At 41.2% G+C, this 14,804-nt stretch overlaps 1 protein-coding gene across 1 annotated transcript in view; it reads left to right on the forward strand.

Annotated features, from left to right (window-relative positions):
* LOC114645842 (E3 ubiquitin-protein ligase RNF31-like) overlaps positions 1-14,804 on the forward strand; it is a 76,581-nt gene that overhangs the window by 11,289 nt on the left and 50,488 nt on the right. Inside the window, exon 6 of the mRNA XM_028793707.2 lies at positions 8,251-8,383. Within this exon, the coding sequence (XP_028649540.1) occupies positions 8,251-8,383 (133 nt within the window). The remainder of the gene's footprint in view (positions 1-8,250; positions 8,384-14,804) is intronic.

The raw sequence follows: 14,804 nt of genomic DNA on the forward strand, positions 1-14,804 counted from the left end.
ATGTAATATGTTAACTTTACAAGAGGCATTTTGATGCAAAGTGTGGTAACACAAGCAATCTTTTTAAACACCTCATGAGCAGACACACTAGCATACTGTAGACAGAGACTGTCTGAAAAGACAAGCTGCAGCATGACACAAAAGTGAAACAAACTTTAAATCAGTTTACATTCACTAAGTCATTCTCAGCGGATGCCTGTATGACAATAAAGCCAATCTGTGAACAAAATTACAAATGCTATAACAGAGCACATTACTAAGGAAATGTGTTCCATTTATATGGTATAAAAAGAGAAATTTAAGAATATACCCAAAATGCCTTATACCCCAGGGTCCTTATGTATAAACGGTGCATATGCATGAAAATGTTCCGAACACCTGTTTCCATGCTGACATTGCCATGTATAAAAACTAAACTTGGTATAAAGCCACGCACATTCTCACGCCAGCTCAATCCGTTGTGTATGCAAGATTTCAGCTTGTTTTTGCGAACTGATAGCACCCAGAGTCAAATCAGTACTCCTGTTCCTCTGTAGTTTCCCTTTCTTTTTTAGGTTCCTATCCCTGACATGGCTTTATCCAATACACTGAAATTAACCGCATATCATTTATTAGTTTAAGACATCTGATTGTAATTAACCTGTAACAATATATATTTGCCAAACTATTCCAAATATCATATCCTGCTTTAGCAATTTTAGTCTCAGTGCCCCACTCAGAGTATTTTAACCCATTGTACTGAGTGTGGAATCGCAGCTTTACAGCAGCTGATCGGAGAGAGGATTATCGTGATACAGCATCTAGCACATGCTGCCTCAGCCATATGCACAGTGTATTGGAACTGCTTCCATACGGCAAACGCTTCAGAGCCTTTCCTGTTGGGACGTTGCGGTTCAGAAACAATTTCATCCCAAGTGCTCTAAACGCATTCAGTCAGTCCATCAAGTGCTCCTGGTAGGATGGTTTGTACTTGTAAGTACAATTACCTCATTGTAAACTTGCACTACAGTTGTACTATTGCACAACCTGAGACACTTTATGAAACATTTCACTATTTGCACTATATGTACATGTATATTGCACTTATGGTTTCATATGGTATAGTTTTCATTGTTTTTTTTTATCGTATTATTATTATTACTGTTATCATTTTATTGGAAAATAAGTTTATGGAGGATTTACAGATTGAATCTCCTTGTACCATACAATAACAATAAAGGAATTTAATTCAATAGAAGAGAGCACATATTTACAGATGATGACAACTGGCTTCTATGTCGATTTTTGATTTCCAAGTGCTATCTTCTTGGAGCGCTTGATACCATTTTTAAGATGAAATACAGTAAAGTGTAAATATTACATTATACAGATAAAAGTTAGAGGGAAACAGCACAAGCTACATCACCTGAAATAGTTTCTTACAAACAGACGGTACTACACTTGTGCAGTATCATTGGACTGCTGCTCAGTATGCTAGCAGCCATGTTGCTTGAGTTACCACAAAAATGTAAGTGTGGTCTCTAATTATTGTGCTGAGTAACATGCTATGACTGTGTAAAGTGTTCTTGTTCTATGCTTTGTAGGGAAATGTTAAAAATTAGTTTAAATAATGTATAGTGTTCAGGGAAGAAGTAACTACATATGGATAAAATTGATGAGCCACAGCATGAAGTTATGGGAAAGATTAGTGGAATCTAGGTTAAGAGAGGAGGTATGGTTTCATGCCAGGAAGTATCACCACAGATGCAATGTTTGCTCTGAGGGTGTTGATGGAGAAGTATAGAGAAGGCCAGAAGGAGCTGCTTTGCGTCTTTGTGGATTTGGAGAAAGCATATGACAAGGTGCCTCAAGAGGAGTTGTGGTATTGTATGATGAAGTCGAGAGTGGCAGAGAAGTATGTAAGAGTTGTACAGGATATGTATGAGGGAAGTGTGACAGTGGTGAGGACTGCAGTAGGAGTGACGAATGCATTCAACGTGGAGGTTGGATTACATCAGGGATCGGCTCTGAGCCCTTTCTTATTTGCAATGGTGATGGACAGGTTGACAGATGAGATGAGACAGGAGTCCCTGTGGACTACGATGTTTGCTGATGACATTGTGATCTGTAGGGAGCAGGTCATGGAGACTCTGGAGGGTTGGAGGTTTGCTCTAGAGAGGAGAGGAATGAAGGTCAGTAAGAACAAGACAGAATACATGTTTGTAAATGAGAGGGAGGTCAGTGGAGTGGTGAGGATGAAGGGAGTAGAGTTGGTGAAGGTGGATGAGTTTAAATACTTGGGATCAACAATTCAGGGTGGAATGGGTGGAGAAGAGTGTAAGGAGTGATTTGTGATAGACAGGTATCAGCAAGAATGAAAGGGAAGGTCTACAGGACAGTACTGAGACCAGCTATGTTATATGGGTTGGAGACGGTGGCACTGACTAGAAAGCAGGAGACAGAGCTGGAGGTGGCAGAGTTAAAGATGTTAACCCCTTATTGCCTAAATTTATTTACAATTATATAAAAAAGAAATGTGTGTTTTTGCTGTCAAGCAGATGCTAAATCAAGGGGAGATTGTTAATTTGAATATAGCACACAAGCATACAATCATCTGGCATGTATTTTTATCTTAGTACAACTTTCCTCAAATTTGGACAATTTCTCGAAATTAGCAGCCAAAATCCACGTGCACGGCCACACCAACACTTTGCTTCCATCAGGTGGATGTAGTTTCCATTACAACTGCTAAATGATGTGACCAGTGCTTCCAGTGCAATCCTTGGTACCTATTGAATATGTATCGACCAGCATCGACCGGATACATATGCCACCTCGGCTGCATTCAGGCTGGAAGCGGTTTGAAGCAATTTTGGAATAATTGCCTACAAGGGGTTAAGATTTGCATTGGGTGTGATGAGGATGGACAAGATTAGAAACGAGTACATTAGAGGGTCGGCTCAGGTTGGGAGACAAAGTCAGAGAGGCGAGATTGCGTTGGTTTGGACATGTGCAGAGGAGAGATGCTGAGTATATTGGGAGAAGGATGTTAACAGTAGAGCTGTCAGGAAAGATGAAAAGAGGCCTAAGAGAAGGTTTATGGATGTGGTGAGAGAGGACATGCAGGTTATGGAGTGTAACAGAGCAAGATGCAGAAGACAGGACGATATGGAAGAAGATGATCCGCTGTGGCAACCCTTAACGAGAGCAGCCGGAAGAAGAAGAAGAAGAAGAAGAAGTAGTAGTAGTTCAGGGAAGAAGTATTCAAAAAGTTTGCACTGCTATGGTTATTTGTGGATTGATTTATACATTTGTGTGTGTGTGTGTGAATTTATTTATTTGCCAAGTCCCTAAACATCTGGGGTATATACAGTAATCCCTCCTCCATCGCGGGGGTTGCGTTCCAGAGCCACCCACGAAATAAGAAAATCCTCAAAGTAGAAACCATATGTTTATATGGTTATTTTTATATTGTCATGCTTGGGTCACAGATTTGCGCAGAAACACAGGAGGTTGTAGAGAGACAGGAACATTATTCAAACACTGCAAACAAACATTTGTCTCTTTTTCAAAAGATTAAACTGTGCTCCATGACAAGACAGAGATGACAGTTCCATCTCACAATTAAAAGAATGCAAACATATCTTCCTCTTCAAAGGAGTGCGCGTCAGGAGCACAGGCTGTCAGAAACAGAGAGGAAAGCAAACAAATCAATAGGGCTGTTTGGCTTTTAAGTATGCGAAGCACCGCCGGTACAAAGCTGTTGAAGGCGGCAGCTCACACCCTCTCCGTCAGGAGCAGGGTGAGAGAGAGAGAGACAGAGAAAAACAAAACAGTGAAAAATCAATACGTGCCCTTTGAGCTTTTAAGTATGTGAAGCACCGTGCAGCATGTCGCTTCACGAAGCAGCTGCACACAGAAGGTAGCAACGTGAAGATAATCTTTCAGCATTTTTAGACTAGCATCCGTATCGTCTAGGTGTGCGAACAGCCCCCCTGCTCACACCCCCTACGTCAGGATCAGAGAAAGTCAGCACAAGAGAGACAGAGAAAAGTAAGTTGGGTAGCTTCTCAGCCATCTGCCAATAGCGTCCCTTGTATGAAATCAACTGGGCAAACCAACTGAGGAAGCATGTACCAGAAATTAAAAGACCCATTGTCCTCAGAAATCCGCGAACCAGCAAAAAATCCGCGATATATATTTAAATATGCTTACATATAAAATCCGCGATAGAGTGAAGCTGCGAAAGGCGAAGCGCGATATAGCGAGGGATTACTGTAGTTCATAGGTAAGCCAGGAAAATATCATGGAACCTTCATCCACTACACATGGCACCATCTTGTTCATTATGTGCTTATCTTGTTTAGGTATTAACAGGATGTGGGTAACTTGAAAAAGTTTAATCAAGAACATTTCATTATTATGCAGCATATGGCTGGGAAATATGAGCTTAAATGAATATTGTAATAATTTAACAAATTTAAATCAATAGTGAGAAGTTAAAAATAAATCTTTAACAACCCGAGCTAAAAAATGCAACTTTTGTTTACTGTTTAGTTGTCATAGCTTCCAGATATCTAAACGTGTGTATTACATGATACGCTGAAAGGTTACGTTTTAAAATAGGCAAAACTATTAAAGCGTCATATACCTTATTTCAGTGCCATAATCTATGGAAACAAAAGCATGTGCATTTTGCAGTATGTTAACATTTAAACTTTTGAATAAACTAAATCTATGTTTACTATAATTATTTATTGATGGGTGAACACTTCCTGAACGACACAGTTGTCCAAATGGGGTGGGTTTGAGGATACGACTGTGAGTGAATGAAAAGATGGAACTCTGGAGAGAGCAACATACAATTGTCTATGACTGAAAACAGGGTTTGGCAGATACAGGCATATCATTTTGAAAGTTTGTCCCTGTGCCTTATTAATTGTCATTGCAAAGATCAATCTAACAGGAAATTGTCTGCGTGTAAAAGTAAAATGCAAATTTGAATCTGATGGGGTCAGGGATATCCGGGGAATAAGGACAGTTTGTGAGGTAGGAGCTGCGATAGTTTTACACTCCAGTACATTGTGGTGAATGCTGGTAACAGTCAGTCTAGTGCCATCACAGAGATTTCTTGCTGGCATGAGGTTTCTGAGAAGCATGATGACTGAACCTATTTCAATTTTGAGTTTATGCGAAGGCATGCCAGTGGGAATAAGACTGTTAAGAAATTCTTCGGGGAATGAAACTTGAACTGTGGGATCGTCGATGGAGGCAATGCTGGTGAAAGTTACTTCGTCGGTAGGGATAAGTTTCAGTACTTGTTCATTACGATGTAGCGAGTCTTCATTGGTGACGCTTAATATAGCTCGCATACTGAGTTGTTCCGGAGTCACAGTTGAGAAACACTTTTTTAATGAGTTTTAAGCACAAAGTAAAAAATGAACATTTGAAACATCCGTAATGTAATAAACCACCAAGAAAAGTAACATTGCAACAATGCATGCTACGAACTGATCACTGTAAACAGAAGTGAAAACAAAATCAAGCCCGGTGCATTCTTTAACTGCCTTCTCTGCCTTATGCGTCCTGGCCCCTCTCTCTTGCGCGCGTGTGTCCCACTCTCGCGCGCACCTGTGTGTGTGTGTGTGTCTCTCTCGCGCGCCTGTGTGTGTGTGTCGCTCTCTCTCTCTCTCTCTCTCTCTCTCTCTCTCTCTCTCTCTCTCTCTCTCTGGCTCTTTCGCTCACTGCACAGGGAGAGACTGAACACGTGCGGAAATCATTGGCGGAAACAGCTGCTTAGTGAATTATTGTTGGTGGGCTGGGTTCTGTGAGTTGGCGGGTGTGGCGCTGTCTTGCGTGTGTGTTGCTTGCCATGGACGGTTTCTGAGAAGCATGACGACTGAACCTATTTTAATTTTGAGTTTATGCGGAGGCATGCCAGTGGGAGTAAGACTGTTAAGAAATTCTTCGGGGAATGAAACCTGATCTGCAGGATTGTCTGTGACGATGGAGGCAACGCTGGTGAAAGTTACTTCGTCGGTAGGGATAAGTTTCAGCACTTGTTTATTACGGTGTAGCGAGTCTTCGTTGGTGACGCTTAATATAGCTCGCATACTGAGTTGTTCCGGAGTCACAGTTGAGAAGTCGATGTCGTCATGTAGTTGTTGAACGGGATCAGAAATAAAAGGAAAACAATGCAAAGGTAATGGATGTGGGAGGTGTGTTAGAGTTGGTGGTCGGGGCTCTGTTGTGCATGCCATGGTCGGCTGCTTAGTGAATTGTTGGTGGGCGGGGCTCTGTCTTGCGTGCGTCTTGCTTGCCATGGACTTAGTGAATTATATATATAGATAGGGTAATTACTCTCAAATGTACAGAGTACAGTGAAATTCTTACTTGCATGTGTAAATAGCTGGATTTTTTTTTTGATTCAAGACTTTTCTTTTTAAACTAAATTTTACTTTTTTTTTTTCCCAAACACTCTCACAGGGTCTCTGGAAATATAAATCAATGCATACAAAAATAATTGTTGATTATGTATTTTATTATATATTTCATGTAACATTTGAAAATCATTTATTTAAGTTGTTCTGTACTAATTTCTTCCATTTGTTTGATAGTTATCTCACATCGTGTACATTTTTTAACTAAATCACACTAGAAATAATACAAAACATTTGGCAGATCAGTTTTAAATTTGTTTTTACAGTAAAAGTCAAGTTCATTTGCCAGATTTACTTTAAAAAACAGAAAATGAATGTTTTACATGACTTGTGAACTTTCAAAACAAAGTGTGCAATAGTGTTAGTGATGTCATTTCAACTGTGTGAATCTTTTGCATATTAAGTGGAATTAGTGAATGCTTGTGCTAAAGACTACTGCTTTAGGATATGACTTTGGTCATGAATGCACTTGTTAGTTTCTCAGTTGGCCATACACTCTTTGTATTTCATTAACACTGTAGTAGTGTTTTCAACTGTGCAAATGAGCTGCTCATGTTTACTCACAGCAATGGTTTACATTTGACTTCTGTTTGTTCAGTGTCCATTTTGCTGAAGCTTATTTAGATAGCAGCTTGTCTACTTTTTTTTTATCTGACTTATCCCTACCTGATTTGGCACCTGTGCTGTCTCATGACTGGCACACGAACCATGTGACTGCATATTACAGCTGGGACAAGGTGCTGTAGTTTTTTAAGGGGGCAGCTGCTTAATGCACACTGTAGGACAAAGCTTTTATCAATCCCAATGTAATGACCAAAATTAGTTTGATGAGGTCTCCTTATTGTCAATATTGATAATTTTTCAATCCATCACCCAGTCCTAATGCAGCACTGAAATGATACGTATTCTATAAGCAGAAGATAGATCTCCAGTTTTATTAAAAAACTGACAAGATGAAACCAACCATGTGTCATGAGGTTGTGAAGCTCGTGCTTACATCACTAGCTATGTTGAGGCCAAAACCTCCAGCTGGGAAAGAACATGTTTAAGTCCTTTTTTGTTTTTTGTTATACAAATTTAGTATGTTTCAGTCTATATATGACATAATATACTTCCCTTTTGTTGTCACTGTTAGTTTGATATGCGTAGCGTGCCTGCAATGCAATAATAATGCAAAATGAGTGGATGTGCATTGACTTGTTCTATTACTGTTAAGCAATATTTTGTATGAGCAGTATAGTGTGGATGAAAGATCTGGGTATACAGTCTAATGTCACTTCTATTAAGATTGTAGCAGAGAGTTAGAAAACATGAAAAAGTCCATCCTATATTGGTTCAAGAAAAGTCTGCTCATCATACCTACTGTACATAAGATGACAAAACAAAGTTGACATTGCATACCCCTGATCATGTACTAATGCTGCATAATACTATCCTTCTTCAGCAGTTGTTTTTTCTACTGTCCCATATTGCATCACACTCCTCTGTATATGCAGGGAAACAGTCATCAGAATGCCTTCCGGCTGTCTAAATGGTTATACTGTATGTCTTAAAGTCAATGACCGTCAGAATGTCTGGAGCTTTGACTTTACTGATTGGTTTTACAGAAAATTTCGCAGGCATGGTCTCCCCACAGCCCTGAACTAAATAGGTATGTTAGAAAAAAACGTTAGGCAGGGTTTTTTAAACTCTTGGCAAAATATTGTCTGCTGATGGTCTCTATTTCCTTTGTGATGGGTTCTTTGACAAGATGCATCTTTAAATCTAGAGTGTCTTAAAATTGATGACATCTTAGACTCAAGTAAATGTGTTACTTTTTTTTTTTTAACAGAATGTCCATGAATTGAAAACCTCTATAATTAGTTTGTCAGAACAGACGGACGTGGAATTCAAAAAGCTGCCTACACCTCTTCACACTAGTGGTCTGTCTCTAAATGCAACAATATTGGAAACTAGAAGTCCAGGTATCTTATAAATTCTTTTTGGAAGTTTGCTTGTAGTTATGTTTATTTTTCAGTTACTTGTTATGTAGTACATTGCTATTCTGAATCTACTAATGTTTAATTTATTTTTATTGTGCTAATAGTGAAAACAAGGAAAATAAATTAATAAATAAAAGATTGCTTTTCTCTCTATTATATTTCCTTAAATTCTAACTTGTGGCTCAGTTTTTTTTTTTGGCTAAAACAAATGTTTCACATGGACACTATCTGAAACTGAAAAATGTCTAGACCTGATGGTGTCAAAGTTGATTTAATCAGAAGTTTAGTAGGAAAACCTAGTGCAAACATGCTGTTCTGTCTCTTGCTTTTGGCAATACTGGTAATTAATCCAATAATTCAGTTATTTACCTTACCTTTGTGTGTTATATGAGGCAGATCTCTGGCGTTTAGACTTGTATCAAGGTAACTTTAGCACACTCGTTTTCAGGCTTAGAAAAATACAATTTAATGATAAACACAAGGAGCATAGAAATATGGTAGCTGCATATATATTGTAAATAAGTCGAAAAGACAAAAATAAAGAGTTTGGGATTGGCCCCATATACTGTTGGCAGAGTGGTCAAAATGACTGAAACCAGTCCTGTAAGCTGTAAAACAACAAAAAAACAATGATAAATTGCAATACGAAGGTTTTATGTTTTGGTGGCAGGAAGTAGGATGAGATGATGAAGATGGGGACGAAAGTGAGGTCATCCAGAGGGGACGGAAGTGAGGTCATCTGGAAGGGAAGAAAGTGACTTAATCCGCTGTGCTTCTGTGGAAAATGAAAGAGAGAAGGCATTAATACTCTTTTCCAACCCTTTTCCAGGTGTTTTCACGCCCTGAATTGGACCCTTTGGCTGTCCCCTAATCGCAGGTGTGTGACATTACCCCCCCATCGGGTCGGGCGTTCCTAACCCAAACATGTAAACATGAGAAAGGGTGTCTATGTTGGCCTGGAGGGGACCCTGGCTATAATTCACCTTGAATCAATATGCCTGAAGGTCTAAAAACCACCTGGTGACTCGCGGATTTATTTTCCTGTTCAGGGCCATCCACTGTAAGGTGGTGTAGTTTGTGATCAAGGTGAATTTGCAACCCAACAGGTAGTACCTCAGTTGAGTCACAGCCCATTTGATTGCCAGGGCCTGTGTTTCCACCGCCGCATACCTGGTCTCCCTGTCTAGCAGTTTCCGGGTGAGGAACATTACAGGGCATTCAGCGCCATCAACACTTTGGCTCAGCACAGCACCCAGTCCTGTGTCAGAAGCGTTGGTCTGGAGAATAAAAGGTAGAGAAAAATCAGGAGTTTTTAGCACTGGTGCTGACATAAGGGCCAGTTTTAAATCGGTAAATGCAGCATCAGTCTTTTCATCCCATACCACCTTGTAGGGAGCCCATTTCTTTGTGAGATTGTTCATGGGAGTCGCTCTCTCTGAAAAGCGAGGAACAAACCAGCAGTAGTTTCCCGCTAGACCCAGAAAGGCTTGAACTTGCCATATGTTTATTGGACGAAGCCATTTCAGGATGGCATCAACTTTAGAACACTGAGGTTGGACCGTCCCCCCACCCACTACGTAGCCTAAATATTTGGCCTTTGATAATCCAAAAAACATTTTTTTGGATTAATGGTGAGCCTGACTTTACCGAGTGTTAGGAGAATGGCCTTTACCTGCAGCAAGAGATCCTCCCATGAGCCGGAATAGATGACGACGTCATCTGGGTAGGCGGCACAGTAGGAGCTGTGGGGTCGGAGCAATCTATCCACCAGACATTGGAATGGGAGGAGCCTGTACTGCCAGTGTCAACTAAGGGTACTAAACAAGTCTTTTTCTTTGCAGACTCCATTAAGTGAATCTGCCAGTACTCCATAGTCATGTCCAAGGTGGTCAGGTATCACGTGTTGCCAAGCCTCTTGAGGAGCTCATCAACTCTGGGCATTGGATACATGTCAAACTTAGAAACCTGATTGAGTCATCGGAAGTCATTACAAAACCTCCAACTTCCTTCAGGTTTAGAAACCAATTCAATCAGGCTGGACCAAGGGCTGTGGCTTTCTTCTGTCACACCTAGATCCAACATCCGTTTGATTTCCACCCTCCTCGAGGGTGGTGTACAGTTATACTGGTGGACCTGTGCTGATTAAGCCTTATCTATGTGTGCTTTTAAGATAGGTCTAATCTTACCAAATCTATCACATAACCACGCGATACAGTATATTCTAAAATAGAAGAGAGGACCTCCTCTTTCCATCCTTCTTTTACTATATCCAGTAGGCCCCGGGGTTGTTGTCCATATAATAATTCTAAAGGGGAGAATCCTGTGGAGGCCTGAGGCACTTCTCGATAATCGAACAGCATGAGAAGGAGTAACTGATCCCAATTCCTCCCATCCGTGTTGACCACCTTACGTAGCATCTGTTTTAATGTTTTTTTTTAATCTTTCTACTAATCCGTCAGTCTGCAGATGATAGACTGATGTTTTAAGATGCAGTAACCTGGCAACCTCCCTGAACATTTCAGAGGTAAACGGCGTCCCCTAGTCTGTTAAGATTTCTTGGAATCCCGACTCGCGCGAAAATCCCCACTAGTTTCCGTGTGATATTTTTTGATGTGGCCGTACACAAGGAAACGGCTTCCAGCTATCAAGTAGCATAATCCACGCTGACTAAAATATATTTATGTTCTTGGGTTGAGTGTTCTAATGGACCTATGAGATTGACACCGATCTGTTCAAAAGGAATATCAATGATGGGGATTGGAATGAGAGGAGCACAGTCCCTCCTAGGAATCTGTCCTAACTGAGATTCCAGGCAAGAAGTACAGAAATGACAGACCTCCTTGTTTATTCTGAGCCAGTTTAATTTTCTCCAAGGTTCTTGGGCACCTAGGAGATGGGTATGTGCTATCTCACAAACTTGCCACTGGTAGATTCGTGGTACTAGTAACAGTGACCTTCTCTCCCCCTCATATTTTGCTACTCGATACAGTATATCATTTTGTAGTACAAAGTGGGAACCCAGTGGCATAGGAAAATTTGTGTGTTGGCCGTCGACTGACGCTATTACATTTCTTGCAAACTTCAGGGAATCGTCATACCACTGTACTCTTGTAAATGAAGAAGGGGTAGCTCTTAATTGAAAGTGTAGCGAGCTCAAAGGATCATTATTTACTTCCATGGACGGAGTGTCAACCCCCGACATCACCATGGTACTGGTATTCTGGTTCAGATCTAGGGTCTGCCACTACATCATATTGAGTGGCGACATGTGTCCTTGTTGCAGATTGTGAACACAGCATGGGTACAGTAAAGATCGAGTCATTCCCATCTATAGTGAGGCCCAACTTATTTGGTGGAGTGGGTTCTCTTTTACCGCTTTTAATATTAGACCAGTCCCGCCCCAGTATAACTGCATAAGGAGGGTTGTGTGGGACAGCCATTGTTAGGCTTTTCATATCACCCACAAGAGGCGGACTTGTACCATCGAGTTTTCCCATGGATTCAGGTTAGGCTAGTCTTTCCTTTTATCCACTGTTGCGGTAAAATAAAGCGATTAGCAACAATGGAGATATTACACCCAGAATCAAACATGGCAGTTACCCGATGCACATTTACCAACACCACTCCAGTATATGGAAAAGATAAATAGTTAGGTAAAGCATCATACCTCTCTTCCTTTCGCAATGTTGCAGTCCATGCGTTCACTCAGCTGGGGATGGTTGATCAGGATTTGCCAAGCCTCCCCACACTTGAAACAGCGGGAAAGGCTGAGTGCCGTATCTCAAAGTCTAGTGCTGGCAATGGGCTCCATGTTGCAGCGGGTGGGCTCAGGGGACCACACGTTCCTGTTGAGCTAGGCGAGTGGGCCATTCTGCTCTCCCTGATTTGCAGCCCACCTGGTGTCGTTTGATTACCTCCACCAAGACCTCCATGTTTTTCTCGGATTGTTTGTGGACCTGCATTTATAAGTGTCTCACAGGATAACTGCTCTACTACCTGCTTTGATGTCTGGCCATAACCAGTGCCCCATTTATCCCAGATGTCAAAAGCTTGGGCCCTGGTCGGCCACTCCAGGTCGAATCACCAGAGGCGCCATTCCTACACCTGCTGGTCCACGGTAACACCATAGTGCTTCAAAACCTTGGCTTTGCGTGTATCATAATCTGAGACCTGCTCCTCAGGGAGATCATAATAAGCTAGCTGAGCTCCTTCCTTCAGGTACAGCGCCAGTATCTCAGCCCACTTTGCTCGCTCTCAGTGGTGACAAGCAGCCGTACATTCAAAGATCAAAAAGCATGATTCTGTATCGTCCACTTTAGTAAGCAAACGTAATATCTGGGGTGGAGCGTGGGCTTAGTCAGTACGTATGGCCACTTCCACCGCTGCATGAGAATTCGACTAGTTTTGTACTTGTTTCCCCCAGCTGCATCTTCACCTATTGAAGCTCGGCCATGACATTTGCCAAATCAGTATTCATCATTTCAGAGTATTCATCATTTCAAAAATCCTGCTGACTACATCAATGTAAATAAGTTGAAAAGACCAAAATAAAGAGTTGGGGAGTTGCCCCGTATATTGTTGGTGGAGTAGTCAAAACAACTGAAACCAGTCTTGTAAGCTGTAAAACAACAAAAAGGCAAATGATAAATGGCAATACAGAGGCTTTATATTTTGGAGACCAGAAATAGGGTGAAATCATCAAGGAGGGACGGAAGTGAGGTCATCCAGAGGGGACAGAAGTGAGGTCATCTGGAAGGGAGGAAAGTGATTTAATTCTCTGTGCTTCTGTGGAAAATGAAAGAGAGAAGGCATTAATACTCTTTTCTAACCCTTTTCCCAATGTTTTCATGCCCGGAATTGGACTCTTTAGCTGTCCCCTAATCGCACATGTGTGACAATATGTTGATATAAGACTGGACACAGACAGACAAGCATATAACATATAGGCTGGATGTTTACTGGTATATAGAGTTCTACTTTATCTTGACTCAGCTAAATAGTTTTACATTATCAGGTCTTTATGAATGATGCCCAGTGTTGTTGTGGAGTTGTTCCCTTTGTGTTTCACCGGATTCAAGTGAAGGATTCTTCACGGTTTGGAGAGCACTCTCTTTGTGGCATTATCATTGTCAGTGCTGTGTTGCTGCTTCCTCAGCTTGCCTTCTGCCATTCTTTGCCACTTCATGGTGGCAGATTTAGATTTTGTTTTCTCCAGCCTGGAGTGTTTTGCTTCTTGAATTCATGGCTTCTTAGCCTTGTCAGACTACTGGCACACAGCTTTAGATTGACAGACTGCGTCTCAGCTTCTGATCCACAAAGAGAAGAGAATTTCACCTTTCCACCTCTTCATGGAGAGGGCAGCTCACTTCTTAGGTTTCAGAGACCAAGTTTCAGAATGTAATTTTTGAAAGTTCCACTCTCCCTGAGGTAATCCCAGAGAGGGTGCCCAGAGAGAATACCTGAAATTCTCTCTCCTCATTTTTTTTGTTCACACTTTCTTTGTGTGTTATATTACAGAAAAGGTTGTTCCTTTTCCTGATTGGATTAAAGTCACTTCCAGTTAGAAAAGCAGTATCTTTTACAGTTTCTCAATTGTTTATACACATTCTTTGAAAATAAGCTATATTTCCTAAAACTCTAAACATAGTTTCATAATTACATAATGAACACTATATAAAAAACAAGTGTAGAGCACAATATATAAAGAATTGGAAAGAAAAAGAAAATTCTGTTTAACCGCGGCATCCCATCTCTGGTCAGGGTCAGGTCAGTGAATCTCATCGACATTACAAGCAATATGAGCCATGGCCAGGCAGTGGGTGTAAAAAACTCTTGAATGCTTTATCCATCCCTGGCAAGCCTCAACTGTGATGTCCGAATAAACATCCTCAGTGGCCTGGAGGAGGTGAACATGAATGTAGGAGTGTTGGTGTCACCGCAATGCTGAAAACAAAACTCTACAGAATTTAGGAAAGGAGAATATGCAGGCAGAAAGAAGATGCTGAATCTGGTGTTGTCGGTGAACCATTTACAAACCAGAGGAGCCAGACATTGCCCCCAGTTACACTGTAGTATGGCTGTTTTGGTTGTCCTAGCTCCCTCTAGTCAAGTTGGTATACATGATCTCTGACATCATTAAGGAAAGCCAGTAGAAGCATGGTGTTGTATAGACCAAGGATGGCATGTCTGTGGAGGAACCATCGGTAGCTGATGGTGGTACACATTGTCGCATTCCCCCCTCGCTGGCCAGGGACATTCACAGTGGCCCGTTGCCCCATTATGCCCCCCCCCCTCCTTTTAGTGAGGGAGAAGCCTGCCTCATGAAGAAAAATAAACTCATGAGGAGTGAATCTTTCTTCTGTTTCAAAGATTCTCTTCAAAAGATGACACATGCTGCAGTAAA

Source organism: Erpetoichthys calabaricus, chromosome 2 (genome assembly GCF_900747795.2).
Source record: "Erpetoichthys calabaricus chromosome 2, fErpCal1.3, whole genome shotgun sequence".
In the NCBI taxonomy this organism is placed as follows: Eukaryota; Metazoa; Chordata; class Cladistia; order Polypteriformes; family Polypteridae; genus Erpetoichthys; species Erpetoichthys calabaricus.